At 43.0% G+C, this 20,307-nt stretch overlaps 1 protein-coding gene across 1 annotated transcript in view; it reads left to right on the top strand.

The window, feature by feature from the left end:
• Nucleotides 1-19,574, top strand: part of ZC3HAV1 (zinc finger CCCH-type containing, antiviral 1) — a 61,011-nt gene extending 41,437 nt beyond the window's left edge. Inside the window, exons 9-13 of the mRNA XM_060633237.3 lie at nucleotides 33-135; nucleotides 2,879-2,960; nucleotides 3,723-3,853; nucleotides 5,132-5,265; nucleotides 15,655-19,574. Coding sequence (XP_060489220.2) covers nucleotides 33-135; nucleotides 2,879-2,960; nucleotides 3,723-3,853; nucleotides 5,132-5,265; nucleotides 15,655-15,920 — 716 coding nt within the window. The 3' untranslated portion in view covers nucleotides 15,921-19,574. The remainder of the gene's footprint in view (nucleotides 1-32; nucleotides 136-2,878; nucleotides 2,961-3,722; nucleotides 3,854-5,131; nucleotides 5,266-15,654) is intronic.
• Nucleotides 19,575-20,307: the final 733 nt, after the last annotated feature.

The following is a 20,307-nucleotide window of genomic DNA, read 5'->3' as shown; positions in this document are numbered from 1 at the left end:
GTTCTTGTTTGTTTTCTTTTTTCTGTCTAAAGGGATGATTCAAACAAACATAGCTTCCAAGACCCAAAAGAATGTTGTCAGAAGGCCAAAATTCGTGTCTTACGAGGATGTGGAACAGATTAAAAGGGGGTTCAAGTAAGTGTTCAGAAGCACTGCCTGCTGGCGGATGCTGTAGGTGTTCACCCGCCGATCTCCCCAATCTACTCCTGCATCTGTTTTCTTGAAATCTTCCTGCTTGCATAACACTGCAGTTTCCTTTTGCATCCTCTATGCTTGTGAAGCGGTACAGGGTGGCTGAAAGGGTAGGCGAGCAGGAAATCTGTCTCTTCCTCTGACTCACAGGGGACTTGGCGGGAGCCTCAGCTACCCGGGTCTCAGCCTCTTCACTGTGCACGGCAGGATCGAAGGGGTGTGCTTAGAAATAACCAGATGCACCATTAGAGGGGCTTGTGTTCCTGTGGGTTCTTCTGCATATCTTTTGTTTTGTTGAGTGGATTTGTAGAGGGTAGGCAGCTGAGGAAGAAATGGGCAAAGAGAGGGAAGCGTTAGTTGCCTGGGCAAGGAGATTTGGACATGATACAGTTGATTGAAGGGGATTGTTTGGAGGAAATTTTGCTGTGGAGGATCCTGTGTCGCTCTCCTCTGTGTGCTCATGAAACTCCGTAAAATCTACATTGTTCATGAAGGGTTTTGGGGTTGGGGTTTCCCCCCACCCTCCCGGGTGATACGTGGTTATGTGAAACAGATTTCAAGGTGGGTGTCAAATCATGTATGACTTTTTCACAGTTGATTTATTTCAGTTTTTATCAAAACAAGGTGTGTGTGTTGCATTTTGTTGTTTTTATTAAAAAAATTTTTTTTAATGTTTATTTTTGAAAGAGACAGAGACAGAGTGCAAGTGTGGGAGGGGCGGAGAGAGAGGGAGACAGAGAATCCGAAGCAGGCTCCAGGCTCTGAGCTGTCAGCACAGAGCCTGATGTGGGGCTCGAACCTGTGAACCGCGAGATCATGACCTGATCCGAAGTTGGATGCTCAACCGACTAAACCACCCAGGCGCCCCTTGTTGTTGGTTTTTAAGAAACTAAGCGATTCGTCCTTAGAGAATTTCCCACATTCAGAATGTATCAAATTGAATGCCTGTGGGGTCATCTGATAAGAAATTTCTATGAGCTCATGGCTTGTTCAAGATTTAGAGGCTTGATTAGATCAAGGTTCCATTGTTGGTTAATGGTACAATTTAACTGCTACTTTGTACTTCCTGTCACATCACAGTAGGAGGCACATAATGTCTAGTTGTCCTCCTTAAAATTTGTTTAATGTTTATTTATTTATTTTAAGAGAGAGAGCAAGAGAGCCGGGGGAGAGGCGGAAACAGAGAGGGAGACAGAGAATCCCAAGCAGGTTCTGTGCCGTCAGCACAGAGCCTGACATAGGGCTTGAACTCAGGAACGGCGAGATCGTGACCTGAGCTGAAGTCCGACCGTTAACCGACTGAGCCACTGAGGCACCCGTAGTTGTCCTATTTTTAGTGACGAAGACGAGACAGGGTTGTGTCATTCCAGTCTGACCTCTCTGTAACAACTTCTCACTGTTCCTCCTCTGTACTCTCCTCTGTTCCTCCTCTGTTCCTCCTCTGTTCTCTCACTCGATGGTTACAGTTGCTCCTGCTGGTCACCGTTTCAATCCTTTATTTCATCAGCAGTTATGAAATGGTGGTTTTCTAATCCTGTCAATTCTGCAATTACTAGCTGTGTACTGTCTGCCAGGAAGAGTTTTCCTCAGTTTCTACAGGAAAGACAGCAGGATTCTTTTCCTGGTGCTTCTCGTCTACTCCAGTGTTTATAGTTTCTCAAAGACACTGTAAGACATCTTAATGCTCGCTCGCATATTAGATCCTTTGAAGGTTGAGCAGGAATATAAAAAGGAAGGAATGCTTTTACATCTTGAATCAGTGGGAAAATAACATTAAATTAATTTACCACATTACGGATAATGACTGCATTTAAAAAGCTTTTTTTTATTATTATTTTTTAATGTTTATTTATTTTTGAGACAGAGAGCATGAATGGAGGAGGGTCAGAGAGAGAAGGAGACACAGAATCTGAAACAGGCTCCAGGTTCTGAGCTGTCAGCACAGAGCCTGATGCGGGGCTCAAACTCACGAACTGCGAGACCATGACCTGAGCCGAAGTCGGCCGCTTAACCAACTAAGCCACCCAGGCGCCCCTAAAACGCGTTTTTTTTTTTTAACATTTATTTATTTTTATTTTTTTTTTAACGTTTTATTTATTTTTGAGACAGAGAGAGACAGAGCATGAATGGGGGAGGGGCAGAGAGAGAGGGAGACACAGAATCGGAAGCAGGCTCCAGGCTCCGAGCCATCCATCAGCCCAGAGCCCGACGCGGGGCTCGAACTCACGGACTGCGAGATCGTGACCTGAGTCGAAGTCGGACGCCCAACTGACTGAGCCACCCAGGCGCCCCAACATTTATTTATTTTTGAGAGAGAGACAGAGACAGAGACAGAGTGTGAGCGGGACAGAGAGAGAAGGAGACACAGAATCTGAAATAGGCTCCAGGCTCCGAGCCGTCAGCACAGAGCTCGACGCGGGGCCTGAACTCATGAACTGTGAGATCATGACCTGAGCTAAAGTCAGATTATCAACCAACTGAGTCACCCAGGTGCCCTGGATAATAACTGCATTTTAAAAGAGCCTAATTACTAGTACAACTATACCAGGAATGCACAGGAAGGTAATCCAAAATAAAATACAAAGAAAATATTCTCTGGGAAACCTTGGCTTAGTGACTGGAATTTTGGGACAGAACTCGGGCCTATGGAACAGGGAGCCAAGTGAATTCTTTCTCTTACTTGTAGGCATCAGCCGGCGCAGACCCTGTCAGAGCCGTTAACCTCGACATTGTTCCCTCAGCAGGAGTTTGGCTCGAATGGATATGAGGTACTGGTTTTTGCTTTTTGGTGTATCAATTGTTTAGAAATGGGGGAAGGGGCTTAGCTGTAGATCTGTGTGTTTGGATGAGAAAACGGTTGGCTTCTATGAAATTCATGGATCAAGATTCAAAGGCCTCCAAATGGTAATGGTGTTACTTTCCCAGAGAACAGCCACCCCCTCCAGGTCACCTTGCTGCCCTGCCATACCCGATCCCTTTGGGTCGCGTCCTTGCGAGAACCCTCTGACCTATTAGGATCTCTGCTTCATGGATGACAAAAGCGGGAAGTCAGAGAGTGAAAGTGCCTCGTCTGTTAGTGGGACTTAAAAAGCAGGTTTCTGGGGGAGGGTACAAACTGCCTCAGCTCGTCACCTACCCTGGTTGGGGCAGTACTCCTTCTATACCGTTCCGCGTCCACGTCACGCTCCAGATTTGAGTGCAGACCTCTTACACACCTTCAGTGCCTCTGTCCCTGCTCTAGCTTAAGGCCCTCCCAGGTCACTGCACCAAGTCCGACACCTCCAGGGGGCGTCCCTTTGCCTTTAAGCATCGTGCGTTGCCAGCCGTCAGTCAGCCTGCTCCGATGGGCCCAGTGCCAGCGAGTTCGTGACTAGAATGAACTGCCAGATGTGGAAACCCTAAGCCAGCTTATCCCACCTGCTGCTGGGGGCCTGGCAAGGATACCCCATGGCATCAGGGGCCACGTGTGTGGACATATCGTGCTCTAAATGTCTCGTGTTTCACGTTTACATGGTTTTTAATTTTCTCAGCTGTTAGAGATCAATCAGCAGACTCTGGAATATGACACAATAAGCGAGCGTTTTAAAGCTTCCATGAAAAATTTCAAGATTGAAAACATAAAGAAGATCAAGAATACAAAGCTCTTGAATGCTTTTGAAAGGTTGGTGGCCACACGATCAGGGTTTTTCTTTGTTTTTTGTTTTTCTTTTTGTTTCAACGTGAAGTTTGAAAGGATTAGTTACAAGCTGTACTTTAAAACCAGTTCACTGGTTTGTTTTATTTTACTCTATTTATTTATTTTTTTAATATTTATTTATTTCTGACACAGAGACAGAGCATGAGTGGGGGAAGGACAGAGAGAGAGGGAGACACAGAATCAGAAGCAGGCTCCAGGCTCTGAGCCATCAGCACAGAGCTCGATGCGGGGCTTGAGCTCACGAACCGCGAGATCATGACCTGAGCCAAAGTCGGACGCTCAACCGACTGAGCCACCCAGGCGCCCCATGGTTTATTTTATAGTGAAGAGTGTCTTCAGGGTCTAGTTCGTTTTTTCATTAAAAAAATTTTTGTTTTTTAATGTTTATATTTGAGAGAGAGACAGAGCTAGCAGGGGAGGGGCAGAGAAAGAGGGAGAATCAGATTCTGAAGGAGGCTCCAGGCTCAGAGCTGTCAGCACAGAGCCCGACACGGGGCTCGAGCTCATGTGAAATGGTGACCTGAGCCGAAGTCGGACACTTAACCCACTGAACCAGCCAGGCGCCCCTCATTTTCTTTTTTCTTTTTTTAATGTTTATTCACTTTTGGGAGAGACAGCATGAGCAGGGGAGCAGCAGACACAGAACTCAAAGCAGACTCCATGCTCTAAGCTGCCAGCACAGAGCCTGACATGGGGCTCAAACTCACCAACCATGAGATCGTGACCTGAGCTGAAGTCGGACGCTTAACTGACTGAGCCACCCAGGCACCCCTGGTTTTTTCATTGTGTAAACTCGAACTTCTCTCTTTCGGCTTCACTTTTATGATTTTTTGATTTCATGGGTCTGTCATTTATTTTTATTAAAAAAAAATTTTTTTTTAATGTTTATTTATTTTTGACACAGAGAGAGACAGAGCATGAACGGGGGAGGGGCAGAGAGAGAGAGGGAGACATAGAATCTGAAACAGGCTCCAGGCTCTGAGCTGTCAGCACAGAGCCCGACGCGGGGCTCGAACTCACGGACCGCGAGATCATGACCTGAGCCGAAGTCGGACGCTCAACCGATTGAGCCACCCAGGCGCCCCAGATGTGTTTGTCATTTAAAAGTTTTCATAAATTTACTTTTTTGTAGCTGGAACAAGAAAATTTTAAGGCAATTTGACTTTGGTTTGGGATTAAAGTCATTAACTGGAGTGGGGAGAGGAATGCTCTGGGCGTTAAGTCTCACATTTCCTTCATTAGGAAGAAAATGAAGATGAACAACAAAAGGGAAAACATCCTGTTTTGTGCCACAAGCCGCGCCCATGTGGAGTCTATCTGTGCGAATAATTTTGACTGGATCTTACATGGGACTGATGAAAACAAATATGGAAGAGGTTTGTGCTAGAATAGAGACGCCTCACTAGTAGAATCGTATCTCAGGCTCTATTATGAGGTATATGCCATGAATTTGTCCTCGCTAGCACGTGTAGGCTTTTGCATGCATGGAGAATTAAGCTCCTGTTAATCTTTTGTTTTTCTTTTTGAGAAAGAGAGAGAGAATGAGTGGTGGAGTGGGGGGAGAGAGAGAGGGAGACACAGAATCCGAAGCAGGTTCCAGGCTCCGAGCTGTCAGCACGGAGCCTGTCGCAGGGCTTGAACTCACAAGCCGTGAGATCATGACCTGAGCTGAAATCAGACGCGTAACTGACGGAGCCACCCATGTGCCCCTCATGTTAATCTTAAATGCCCAAATTAGAGTGGTACATTGACCTGGGATGTGATTGCTGTACCATAGTCCTGCTCCTTCCTGTCTTGGGTTTTTTTGCAGGGTGGAAGGACCGAAGAGTTTCAGACATGCTTGCAAAGGATTCTGCCTGTCGGCTACATTGTCTGCCATTACTTCCATTCTAGCTATGGCTCTTCCTGACTTGTGTCCAACCCTGTGAAGCCACTAGAAGTAGCCTTCCATTGCCACTGATAGGTTCTAATCGTGGGAGGAGAGGCCTCTCTCTGTCTCAGGCCATGCTGGGTCACCTGGGGACTAAAGTAGTGTGGGTCTGCCCACACACACAGTGTCTTTTTCAGCTCCTTCTTTCTGTTCCTAAATTCTCCCATATAATCCTTTTCTTTCTTTCTTTCTTTCTTTCTTAGAACTTCAGAAGTTCAGGGGCACCTGGATGGCTCTCAGTTAAGCATCCAGCTCTTGATCTCAGTTCAGGTCTTGAACTCAGGGTTGTGAGTTGAAGCCCCACGTTAGGCTCCATACTGAGCATGAAGCCTACTTAAAAAAAAAAAAAAAATCTCAAAAGTTTAATTTTATTTAAATTATGAGCTACTTTTTAAAAATGTTTATTCATTTATTTTTGAGAGAGAGAGAGCAGGGAAGGGGCACAGAAAGAGGGAGAGAATCCCAAGCAGGCTCCATGCTGTCAGCTCAGAGCCCGATGTGGGGCTTGATCTCGTGAACCGTGAGATCATGACCTGAGCGGAAATCGAGTTGGATACTTAACCAACTGAGCCACCCAGGCGCCCCTGAGCTACTTTTTACTTGACTTAATTTCTCTCTCTCTCTCTCTTTCTTTTTTTTGAATCTAGTTGACACACAATGTTACTTTCAAGTGTAGTACAGCTTGGTGATTTGATACGTTTATTCCTTATGCTATGTTCACAAGTGTAGCTGTCATCTGTCCCGTTACATCCCTGTTACGGTATCATTGACTGTATTCCTTAAGTTGTGCTTTTCATTCTTGTAATTTACTCATTCCATAACTGGAGGCCTGTATCCCTCTCCCCTCCACTCATTTTGCTCAATCAACCCTCCTATCCCCTCCCCTCTGGCAACCATTGGTTTGTTCTCTTTATTTATAGGTCTGATTCTGATTTTTGATTGTTTATTCTTTCTTTTTTTATATTCCATTTATGTGTGGAATCATATGGTCTTTGTCTTTCTCAGTCTGACTTATTTCACTTAACATAATAACCTCTAGATCCATCCATGTTATCTCAGATGGCATGATCTCTTCCTTTTTTATGGCTGTGTAATATCCCATTGTGCGTACATGTATTTAGGTATGGGTATATATGTGTGTATGTATATTTGGCACATTTTCCTTATCCATTCATCTGTTGATGGACACTTAGGTTGCTTCAATATCTTGGCTGTTGTAAATAGTGCTGCAGTAAACATAGGGGTGCATATATCTTTTCAAGTTAGTGTTTTTGTTTTCTCTGGGTAAATACCCAATAGTGGTATTATTGGATCCTGTGGTATTTCTGGTTTTAACTTTTTGAGGAACTTCCATACTGTTTTCCACAGTGGCTGTTCCGGTCTATCTGTACTGGTTTATCCACCAACAGTACACAAGCATACCTTTTTTCCAGATCCTTGTCACTGCTTGTTGTTTCTTATCTTTTTAATTTAGCCATTCTGACAGGGGTGAGGTGATATCTCATTGTGGTTTTGATTTGCATTTGTGCGAATCAAATCTGATTCTCGTTTGCATTTGATTCGCATTAGTGATGTTGAGCATCTTTTCATGCATCTATTGGCCATGTGTATGTCTTCTTTAGGAAAATGTCTATTCAGGTCCTTTGCCCATTTTTTAATCAGGTTATTTTTTGGTGTTGGGTTGTATCAGCCATGTAATTCTTAAAACAAACAAACACAAAGAATCACTCATCTTAAGGAAACAATTAATAGTGTATCAATTCTCAAAGGGGGCTCAACTCCTACAACTAAGATTAAATTCACACATACTCCAAAAGGTAAGAAGCCAGTCAGTCAGCCAACAATTTTTTTTAAGTTTATTTATTTTGAGAGAGAAAGAGAGAGAGAGAGAGGGAGAGTGAGTGCAAGCAGGGGAGGGGCAGAGAGAGGGAGAGAGATTCCCAAGCAGGCTCCACGCTGTCATTGCAGAGCCCGGTGCAAGGCTCCATGTCACGAACTATGAGATCACGACCTGAGCTGACATCAAGAGTCAGATGTTTAGGGGCACCTGGGTGACTCAGGTGGTTAGCGTCTGACTTCGACTCAGGTCATGATCTCACGGCTCGTGGGTTTGAGGCCTGTGCGTCAGGCTCTGTGCTGACAGCTCAGAGCCTGGAACCTGCTTCAGATTCTGTATCTCCCTCTCCCTCTGCCCCTCCTCCGTTCATGCTCTGTCTCCCTCTACAATAGATAAACATTAAAAAGAAATGTAAAAAGAGTCAGATGTTCAACTGAGCCATCCAGGCGCTCCAGTCAGCCAGCAAATATTTTTGAGTGCCTTCTGTACACTAGATAGTGGGGACATAGATGTGAACTAACTAGATATGCCCGCCCCCCAAATTACTTCACATAATTAATTAAGTGATTGCAAATGTGCAGCTACTATAGAGGAAGTGAACGGGTCCTATGGACACCTGACCCGGCTGGAGAAGTGTTCCCAGGGAACGGCCCAGGAGGGTTTACCTGCATTAGAGACTCAGCGTGAAAAGTGAGGGATGAGTGGTGTAAGATACGGCCCCACGGGAAAGAATTGAAACCTGACTCTAAGGGCATGGAAAGCTCACGAAGGGTTTTAAGCCAATGACTTGATGAGAATTTCATGTTCATGAAGTTTAAATGCATCAGTAAAACTTACCTAGAAATGGGATGACTATCTTGAGATAATGTTTCTCTTATGGGATGACTATCTTGAGCGAGATAATGTTTCTCTTATATTAGAACTCAAAGGAATATATATCCTAGAAAATGGAAATCGAGTATATACGTGTTCTTAGGTTTTTGACCCTGATAGTGACATACATGGGCGTGTAGTCTGGTTTTCCTATTTTGTAAATGGCAGGGCACTGAAACCCTCTGAAGTGCATCTTGATAGTTTGATAGTGTTACTCACGTGCTATCACTTTTCCTTTAACTTGGCAAAAGAGGAGCGTTCTCGAGAGCCAAGAAAAAACCCTGTGGGTGGTGTGGAAGAAAGAGACAAGAATGGGGTCTGCAGTTCTCACAGATGGGCCAGGGGTCCATCCAGGAGCTGTGCCCATGTTTCCCATGCTACCCTCTGTTGAGAAGGTATTGATGCTTCTACTTGGCCTGCCTCCTGTTACACCGAGTTAGGAGGTGTTTTTGTTTTGCTTGTATCTATCTATCTATCTATCTATCTATCTATCTATCTATCTTTAAAGTTTATTTATTTATTTTGAGAGAGAGAGAGAGAGAGAGCACGAGTGGGGGAAGGTAGAGAAAGAGGGAGACAATATCCCAAGTAGCCTCCACACTGTCAGCGCAAAGCCCAACGCGGGGCTTGAACCCACGAACTGTGAGATCATGACCTGAGCCGAAACCAAAACTCTGAACGCTCAACCAAGTGAGCCGCCCAGGCGCTCCTGTATTTATTTTTAATGTCAACATTCCACTTGCGTCACCTGTGATGGTACCAGTCCTGTCTAGATAGACGGGTTTGAACCACTGGGCCCGTAATCTTAAAAAATTCAGACAGTTGTCCTAAAAGAGGCCCAGTGGTAGATGTCAGAGATGTTGTTCCTCTCTGAGGGAAAGTAAAGCCCCCGCCTTGTGCATGTGTGAAACCACTCCCTTAGGCTGTTATCTGTATGATTTCGTATGTGACTATGTTAAGGGGAGCAGTCTGGACTGAGGATAAGAACAACAGTTAGGTAGGGGCACCTCAGCGGCTCAGTTGGTTCGGTGTCCTACTTCGGCTCAGGTCATGATCTCATGGTTCATGAGTTTGAGCCCCGCGTCAGGCTCTGTGCTGACAGCTCAGAGCCTGGAGCCTGCTTCGGATTCTGTGTCTCCCCCTCTCTCTGCCCCTCCACTGCTCAGGCTCTGCCCCTCTCCCTCAAAAATAAATAAACATTTAAAAATTCAAGAAAAAAAAAAAAAGAACAATTGTTAGGTAAAAACCACTCAACTTCACAGTCAGAGGAGATGATTAAAAACTCAGACTTGGATAAAGAAATAGAAGCAACATGAAATTAGAAGAAACGGCACATGTCTGGGGGGTAGCTAAGCAAAGAGGGACGTGTCCTGGTTATAAACTGGATTCAAGAGGCCAGATGGGAGGCCCTTAAGGCCAGGGAACATATTTGGGATCAAGGGTGCTGGGGGCATCAGAACATATCTAAAATCTCCCAGGATTCTGCAACCCAGGTTCCTCCCAGTGCTAAATGGTTGGAAAGAAAGAAACAAAAATGTTATTTTTGAAGGTAATGTGAGTGTCTTTACGTAGAAAACCTGAAAGGGACCCGCAGAGAATTGGGATGTTGGCGTTCTACACAGGAAGTGGGACACGGGTCCCTCTGCCACGGGGCTCCTCTCTGTCATCCCTGACAGGCCCCGCCCAGGATCCCTGAATAACCGAGTTGGAGCCAACTTGACCCGTTTTGACTCCCAGCCTAGAAGAGGGTTCCTTTCCCCGGTCTTACTCAGAGTTCTTTCTAGTTAACAGAGTCCATTATTTTTTTGCAGTGCGTATCCAGATCCTATTTTGGTAATCAAAAGCTGACCGTGATTCTTCCTTTCTCCTTATAGATGTCTTCCAAAGATTCTTCTCTCTGAGGCCGAGAACGTGTCTGGCTAAAATAAAAGTGGTTAGATATAAAGAATGGTAAAAAGAAAAACAAAAAAGCACAATATTATCCCATTATATCAGTTACACTGAGAGTGAGAAAAAAAAGATAAAGTAGATTACAGGAAGACAGCATATTGTAAAGTCTAAGTAGGACCTCCAGGATAAACAAAAGCTAGCTAGGCAAAAAACAAGGCAAAACGAAACAAAAAAGTTGGGAGAAGAGTGTTTATGAAGACCAGACATTGACAAAGGCCGGGGAGGCTGTGGGTCCGGTGTGAGTGACAAAAGATGTGGCCGGTGAGGTCGGTGTCTGATCCTGGAAGACCTTGCAAGCCATGCTAAGGGGAGGGATTTGTCTCCGGAGGGCAACCGGAAACCGCTGCTGGCTTTGGGAAGCAAGTGCCAGGGCCTGGCTGCAGTGTAAGAAAGGATGCGGGTCCAAGTCTAAAGGTGTTGTTAAGAGTCCAGGTCAGGGGCGCCTGGGTGGCTCAGTCGGTCGAGCGTCTGACTGGGGCTCAGGTCATGATCTTGGCGCTTCACGGGTTCCAGGCTCAGAGCCTGGAGCTGCCGATTCCGTGTCTGTCTCTCTTTCTGCCCCTCCCCTGCTCGCACTCTCTCTCCATCTCTCAAAAATAAATAAACATTAAACAATTAAAAAAAAAAAAGGGTCCAGGGCAAAAGTAGGGTGGCCGAGATCCATTTGGAGGCAGAAGGGATCAAGAGGATGTTGGGGTTCAGGGAATCTATCACGTGTAAGAGGTATTTGCAAGAAGGGTTGGATCACTGAATGAAGCAAATGTACTTCCAGATTATATAAGTATGATTTTTATTTTTATTTTTCTGTATTTTTAAAATGTGTATTTATTTGGCAGAGAGAGAGAGAGAGAGAGAGAGAGAGAGAGAGAGACTGGGGGAGGGGCAGAGAGCGAGGGGGATAGAGGATTTGAAGCAGGGCTCAAACTCACCAACCCGGAGATCATGACCTGAGCCAAAGTCAGATGCGCAACTGACTGAGTCACCCAAGTGCCCCTATAAATGTGATTCTTAAAAACTGATGATTCATTTTATTTTTTAAAAATGTTTATTTATTTTGAGAGAGAATGTGAGCATGCAGGCAAGTGAGCAGGGGAGGGGCAGAGATAGAGGGAGAGAGAGGATCCTAAGGCTCCTTGCTGTCAGCTCAGAGCTTCTTAGTTGGTTGAGTGTCGGACTTCTACTCAGGTCATGATCTCGAGGTTCGTGAGTTCGGGCCCCGCGTCGGGCTCTGTGCTGACAGCTCAGAGCCTGGAGCCGGCTTCAGATTCTGTGTCTCCGGCTCTTTTTGCCCCTCCTCCACTTACGCTCTCTCTCTCAAAAATATTAAAAAAAAAAAAGAAAGAAAGAAAAATAGCTGAATAATCAAATCAGGACTCAGACTTTATTACAAAATAGACAAAAATTAATTTAACAAGTATAAAAGTAACTCAGTGCCCTTAAAACAGGCACAACTATCTTGGAATGTTGCAAATAATTTCATGGCTTTATCAAGCACTACAGATGCACACTGAAGACAAATACGGATGAAAATTTGGTTTATTGTTTTTATTCCATTTGCTTTAAGTCAAATACATTTTTACCAGTAACTCCGTATTATTTATTTGACTTGACACCTTTTACATGGATAACTTAGAGTTCAGTTATCTAGAAATGTTCGCTTTCTGAAAGAAGGACTTGGAATTGGAAAGAGCAAATAACTGTGTTACGAGCAGCCCAAGTTGTTGTCATAAAATTCCTATACTGAAGCTTGTGTACGTTTACTCTTGGGAGCTTCTCAGAATCATTTAGTTTTATTTCAAAACAGTGTCTTGTTTTGTCTTTTTTTTTTCAGCCCAGCAAGCATGGAGTGGGAGTAAAGAGATGTTAGAGGTGGGCAGCGAGAAGAAAGTTAACAGTTTTAAGTGGAGAATGAGAGGGGAAATGATCCACAAGACACAAACACAACTTTAACATTTGTTTTTCATGCTGCGGGTAGACCATTAGTGTCGGGGTAAAGGGCTCTGTCCCCCTTAGTAACTCAAAAGGGCATCCCTGTGTTGTAACACCCTATATATTGGGATTAATATATTCATCTGACGCATCAAGAAAAGAAAGGGCACAATGAGTTGTTCTTTTTTTTTAATGTTTTTTTTTTGTGTGTGTGTGTGAAAACGAGCACTTGTGGGGGAGGGAAAGTGAGATTGGGGGAGGGGCAGAGAGAGAGGGAGACATCCGACAGTTGAGAGCTCAATGCAGGGCTCTTGAGCTGACTGCATTGGACACTTACCTGACTGAGCCACCCAGGCACCCCAAGGTGTTCTATTTTTTAAATCCGAGAAACGTGTCTGTTTTAGAGAGATTTCCTTACAAAAAAGCTTAAGTTGTTTAGAAGTTCCAGAAACTGATGTGTGAGGAATGGTTCTTTGCAGACTCATGTATAATGATGCACAGAGATGGGTAGTGTGATACAGAGTTTGCAGTGGGTGTCCATCGAGTCAGAAATAATACAAATAAAGAACGCACAGCCTCTGTATACCCCAGGTTGTTTGCAGAAGGGCTAACTAACACAGTAGTACAGATGCGTACTTGGCCATCTGGGAAAACTAAGGAGCTGGAACTAGCTGGGAAGGGGGGGGAGGGTCGCTGGCAATGACAGAGGTGGAGTGTGTGGCCCAGTAGAATTGTTGGGGGATGATGAGTTTTGTTTGTGTTTTTGGTCATTTTCCAATTACCTACTGGCCTACTTTATGAAATTATTAAAAGATCTGGGTGGACACTGTCTTGAATATAAGCTTGTTTTGGGTATACGTCAGTTAAAAAACAAAGGCAGGGCGCCTGGGTGGCTCGGCCACGTGTCTGACTCTTGATTTTGACTCAGGTCACGATCTCAGGATTTGTGGGATTGAGCCCCGCATCAGGCTCTGCACGATTCTGTCTCCCTACCTCCCGTCGAATACACTTTCTCTCTCTCTCTCTCAAAATAAATAAACTTAAAAAAATGAAAAAAAAAGAAAGGCAAAAATACACCAGGAAACAAAGATATGAAAAAGCAGTTCAGAGGATATGGAATACGCCAATAAATGTATGAAAAGATGCTTTATGTCACTCGGATTAAGGGAAATGCGTACTAAATTCAGATTTTTTTTTTTTTTTTTTGCGCTTTGTATTGGCAAAAATTAAAAGGATAGTTGATATCCAATGCTGGCAAAGTTGTGGAGAAATCGGACTTTCTCCATTGCTATTAAAATTTTTAGGCTGCTTTTGGAGGGCAGTCTGTAATATCTGTCAAAATTTAATATGCTCTATCCTTTGACTCAGCCATTATGGTTTTACAGTCTGTTTTACAGAAGGACTTATACGGGCTACCAAAGGTGTATTTACTAGGATATTTTAAAAGCATTTATTGAGAAGTGTCTTGGTAATAACAAAAAAGTGACAACAACCTATATTTTAATCAGTACAGAAGTAGTTAAATTATGATACATCCATACAATGGAATTCTGTGCAGTCTTTGAAAAGAATAAGGTAGGGTGAGGTGAAGTGACAACAAAATTTCTAGGGCTAAAGTGGAAAAAAATACAGAGCAGTTCATACTGTATAATTCCATTAATGAGCAAATAAAAGAACATCAAACTGTGCCAGAGTAAATGTGTTATATGTGTATGTAAATACACAGAAACAGATGAGAGAATCCCCTCCAAGCTGGTAACTGTGTTTGGGAAGGAGAGCGGGGCCAGAAGTGGTAGGTCAGTGATAGTGTTGAACATCATTTACCCAGAATAGCCAGTATCTGACCTATTCAGGATGAGCAATATTTCTGGAGTTCAAACATCTAAAATTATAAAAAATCAGTAATAAAAAATAAATAGTATAAATGAAAAAGTAGTAAATAGTTGTTACCATAAATACAGTGAATTCATTTTACTTACTAACTTTTGCGTAGAAAATCAGAATTTGCAAATATACACATTTCTGTTAAAAAGAGAAAAGTATCTGGCAATGACAAAAATTAAAATAGGAAATTTTGTTTATTTATTTTTTAAGTTTATTTATTTTGAGAGAGAGAGAGAGAGAGCGCGTGCACAAGCAAGGGAGGGGAAAAGAGAAGGAGAGACAATCCCAAGCAGGCTCAGTGCCATCAGCGCAGGGCTCGAACTCACAAACTGGGAGAGCATGAGCATGACCTGAGCCAAGATCAAGAGTAGGACGCTTAACTGACTGCGCCACCCAGACACCCCTAAAAATAGGAAATTTTAAACTTTTATTTTTTTTTAAGAGAGGGAGCACAAGCAGTGGAGAGGGGCAGAGGGAGAGAAACAGAGAGAGAATCTCAAGCAGGCTTCACACCCGGTGCAGAGCCTGATGCAGGGTCTGATCCCACCAGGACCCTGGGATCATGACCTGAGCCAAAGCCAAGAGTTGGACGCTCAACCAGCTGAGCACCCAGGCACCCCTAAAATAGGAGATTTTGTCAGGAAATCGCTGTTGGTCTGCTGAGTATAGAAACCTCAGTGGTGTCGAGGTTGTTTTACAGTTGAGGACAATAGATCAACTATTTTGGAAAGCTCTGCCAGGGTTTGTGCTATACCTTTCCCTTCCACATTTTCTAGGACCTTCCCATCAGTAGTAAATGAGCTTTGTTCCTTAAAATGTATGCAATATGGGGGGCATGCGTCCGGCTGTGCACTGGGTGTGGAATCTGCTTGAGATTCTCTCTTTCCCTCTCTCTCTCTTTCTCTCTGCTCCCCCCACCCCCACTCTTGGGCTTGCTCTCTCTCTCTCTAAAAAAAAAAAAAATGTACACAATTTAAAAAGGCCTCTGATGGAGTATCTTTGGTTCATCATTTACAGTTCAACTCCTCCTGCATGATTTGCAGGAGTTGGGCTGCTGTGACCTCACCGCTTGGTTACTGTAGCCTGTGGCTCACACCATCACTGGGAGCCCCAGCACAGTGGCAAATGTTTTGGTAATTCCACTAGGGCTATATACGGCATTGAAATTTACTTGCATGATAGACTTTTGTACAAAGGAAGTACAAAGGAAGTTTATAAGTATCTATAACGTGTTGCTGACACGTGGGTAGTTAACACCCATCATCCGATAACACCATGGGATACATAATCTTACAAACTACATGCCTTCTTTTATGATAATTCTTACCCTTTTTCTTTTTCTTTTTCTTTTTCTATCTCTAGGAAATTACTTCAGAAAAGATGCCATCTATTCCCATAAAAATTGCCGGTATGATACCAAAAACATCGTGATGTTTGTAGCTCGAGTCCTGGTTGGAGATTTTACTCAAGGAGCTGTGGGAAGCATAAGCCCTCCTCCACCACCATATGACAGCTATGTGGATTCAAGGTTGAATCCCTCCGTGTTTGTCATCTTCGAGAAAGATCAGATTTACCCAGAATATGTGATTGAATATACTGAACTAGACAAAGCCTGCGTGATTAGTTAGAAATGATGACTACAGCGTCATAAAGGAGGCCATAACCATGCTGTTCACTACAGAGCCAGATTGCCCCAGATAGTAAACTTGTACATTTCTTCATGTAGTTATCAAATTGCCTTAGATCAATGGTTCCCCAATTTTGTTAACACATTTGAATCATCTGGGAAGCCTTCTAGCAATCCCAATGTTCAGACTGCATCCCATTCCAACTAAAACACTGTTTCTGCTGTGAGAGCTGGGCAATGGTACTTCTGTCTCCCAAGGATTCAAATGTGTCCTAAAGTTTGGGAACCACTGTCTTAGACGTAGCTGGGAACGACTGACTCCTAAAACTGCTGTCACTGCTATAAGTTTCTCTCCCAGCTACTCTTCGTTTATTGTACGCAATGGCTTTGTTTTGGTTAAATTGCAAGAAAATTAACTTGGGCAATTTGAGAGGAATCTAAAAACGCCTTTTGATGTAAGGATGTAAGACAGTACTGCCTTTGGATGGAAGACTGGAAAGTTGGAGGGGGAGGCTTATTTTTTGGAAAATGCTGGGGAGGGGGGAAGAAAAGGTAACTTAAATGGTATTACAGCTGTAACTGCAGTATTGCACCTTCGTAGTAAATCTGAGTTGGGGCATATATTTCTTTATCTCTGCGTTTATTTAGGGGACTCCATCCAGGTTGACTCTCTGGAATGCAATAAAAAGAGCCACAAAGTATGGCTCAGAGAGAAGCAACCAACTGGAGTTTACTGCCCAATTTTGGGCTTTTTATATATATGATTATAGAGAAGGTTTTTCAGGTTGGACTTTCATGAAGTAGTTGTATTTTGGGGGGATATGAGTCACGGTAACCAGATTCACACAAATATTACTGATAAACCTGAGTGCTATTTGTAGTCGTTCGGTGTAGCAGATGAGACTCACCAAGGAATTAGGAGCCGGGCCATCCCTACTGGAGGGTGGGCCCCTTAAGGAGGCGAGATGTGTTTCCTGGTGAGCGCGGAATCAGAACAAAGAAAACAACGCCTCAAACAGGCCTTGCACCTGCAAGGGGCTTCTTTTTTCTACATATAACGGATTGTTTGCAAGTGTAAGTACAGTTTTAAAGCAGTTGAGGGTCCTAGACCAAGAGTTCCTTCCTTATAACGAATCAGGTTTTTCCTTCCAGTTTTCCCTTTCAACATGGTGTCACATTCATTCGCCAAAGTTTCCTGTTACAATTCCTTCTAGCAGACAGGTTATAAAAGTTAATTAACATTAGAGTTGATTTTGTATTAGTCAGATTGTAGATCAGTACAGACATCTGCACAACCCCTTGGTTTCAAGGACTCCACCAGTAACATGTATAGAGATTTTTTTAGGGCAGGGTTATTTTCTGGGAGGCTTGCCACAAATAATTACTCTAATGCACTTTTGGTTTTTTTTTCCTTGAATGGTAGCTCCTGTTTGGAGTTTTCATTTCCTGCTCTTGGTTCTCACATTTTCAGAGATGCAGTTTGTCCAACTCTGATTGCCCAGTAGACCTCTTTGCTTGGATATTTCACAGGCACCTCTAAGGCAATGTGTCCCAGGTGGAATTCTCTACCTGCCTCCCTCAAACGAACCATTTTCTCCCTCAGTGTTCTATAGTCAGAAGTCATTCTTGACTTCTTCCTCTCCTTCTCCCAAGCTGTTCCCAAGTCCAATTTTACTTCTGAAATATTTCTTTGTCCCCTTCTGAGATACTGTTTACTTAGTAGTAACAATGGCCATATTTAAAAATTTTTTCCTTAATCTTTAAAAACACAGATCTGATCATGCTTTTGGAATAAAGTTCACAATCCTTATTATGGCCCCACATGATTATGATTTCTCCCTTCCCTGCCCTCTGATATTTATTTTCTTCCACACAAGCCACACTAGCTTCCCTTCTTCTTTGGTTCCCCTTTCCTCTTAGCTCAGTGGTTCTCAATTGGGACTCCTGCCTTTTTCGTTTTTGTTTTTGTTTTTTTATGACAAATACATTGTAACATCTGTTTCATTATCCTCAAAATGCAATTCAATGGTCATATACTCTACCTACACATAATTGCCGAAATAAATTTAAAATTAGTTAACATTAACATAAAAGGGAAATAAAAAGCACATTACTTGGGCACAACTATGTTAGAAGACCTAGTCAGATGTTTATACCTAATGTGTAAATTTAAAAGAAGGTAGAAAATCAAAACTGATTTTATACAAAGAAGTATAAGAAAATGAAAAAGCAGGGAAAGGAGTGGACCTTAGAATAAAAACTAGTGATGCATAACTTGTTTGCATATGATAGTACTTATAAGAGAAATATCGAAATAGAATGTTAATTGAAATAAACATATTATGCAAGGAAATCTACAGATTGTCGAGATGGAGAAAATGAGGAAATACAGTATTTTTTGCAGACGAGCTGTAGGTTATACAAGAATGTCTAGCGAGACATTCAAAATTCGTATAGGGTGCACAGTAGTAGTTTCTTACTGTGAGGAACTGTCCAGAATGTTGTAAGATGTTCCGCCTACTTGGCTCTCATGTACTCGATGCCAATAGCACCCTCTCTTCCCCTCCACTTATGGTGGCAACTATAAACCCTAGCAGATCTTTTCACCCTTTTCAGAGCAATAACATTTTGTCACATCTCCTTTGTTGGCCTGAGAGGAATCGTAGGGAATACAGTCTACTTACACACATGGATTTCTTTAAGAACCAATTTAATGCCCCAACTCTATTATAATGGAGAAATAGAAGGAAAGAAATTTGTAATGACAATAAAATGAGTTTCAATATGTAAATGCTCAGGCACGACTATTCTATACGACATCATGAAGTAGATACTTACCCCTACTTACAATGAATGGGTTGGAGTTTCAGAGTTGTCCAGAGGCTACTTCCTATAAAGAAGTACTGGGAAATGAAAGATTTAGAGGTATGTGTGAGCGTAGGATGAAAACAAGTGTTAGGGTAAGTCGTAACAGACCATATATCTTATCTGTAAGAAACAGAGCGAAATTACCTTAACTGAAATAAGGATAACGGACTGCCTAAGAGGAAAAAATGAATGATATTCTCTCAGGCGCGCTGTAGGTCCTACATAAATGTCCAGTAGGACGTTAAAAAGTCGTATAGGATACCGAATAATTCTTCTTTGTGTGGGACTAACCCATCTACTGCAGACATGCGTTCTCCCTGGCTGCATCTACTCAATGCCAGGAATAGTTCCCAATAATTATGAAACCAACAACCTATCAATTTCTAAAATCCCACCGTGAGAACCACTGACTTAGTTCATGTCTTAGTATCCTCAGATCAGTTTACTATTCCCTCCATAAGGAGTCTTCTACATTAGATGAGATGCTTGCTTCCCAAACCCCCAGGTTTTAAAAGTCTTTGTGCCTTTCTTTGTTCATTTTTAGCATCTGCCCACCTTGCAGTTATCTACTTTCTGTATTAGAATGTAAGCTCCTTGAGGGCCGAGTCAACCCGTCTTATTTACTGTGCCATACCTGATACTTGCCTGAATGCTTGATTGGCTGATACCTCGGATGCCTTTTGTTGAATAAAGTAAGCTCAACTATTTATATTTCAGTAGTTCAGTTGTATTTCTTCTTCTTCAAGCTTAATTCTAGACTATCCAATAAAGAGAAATATTAATTTTGCTCTGCTGCCTGAATTTGCTATATTTATTTCTAGGTATCTCCAAAAATATAATCAGCTGCACACACTAAGTTATTCGATGGGGGATAGATGTTTGTCCCTTCTCGCTTTTTCGTTCCAGGACTTGATGACCAGGGAGCTGTCAGGATAATGCCAAAGAAAGGCAGGTGGTGGTGATGGACAAGCCCACAGTTGGTTGGCACATCTTCTGTCTAGGGGCTTAGAGAAGGAGGCGGAAACTGCGAATATACTTTTCTTGGTCTCGGGGGAGGGAACAGAGCCTGGCTGAACCCAAAAGTTAAAAATATAAATGGTTATTGGCAGAATTGTCTTATCAGTCCCTCCTTTAAAAGCTCTTCTCCACTCATTTTTTTTTTTTTTTAAGTTTATTATTTTGAGGGGGGAAGGGGCAGAGAGATAGAGAGAATCCCAATCAGGCTGCTAGCACAGACCCTGACGCAGGGCTTCATCTGACGAACCGTGAGATCATGACCTGGGCTGAAATCAAGAGTCAGGTGCTTAACCGACTGAGCCACCCAGGTGCCCCCTCCACTCATTCTTTTTTGATTACAAAGGTTGGATGGAAAGAAAGAGGAAGAAAATCCCTATATGGCAGCAGAAATATTTTATTAAAAAAAATTTTTTTTTAATGTTTATTTATTTTTCAGAGAGAGCATGAGCGGGGGAGGGCAGGGGGTGGGGGGAGACACAGACTCTGAAGCAGGCTTCAGGCTC

The sequence above is a fragment of the Panthera onca genome, chromosome A2, assembly GCF_046562875.1.
Source record: "Panthera onca isolate mPanOnc1 chromosome A2, mPanOnc1 haplotype 2, whole genome shotgun sequence".
NCBI lineage: Eukaryota > Metazoa > Chordata > Mammalia > Carnivora > Felidae > Panthera > Panthera onca.
Note: the sequence above shows the minus strand (reverse complement) of the source record. Positions and strands in the feature narration are given on the sequence as shown.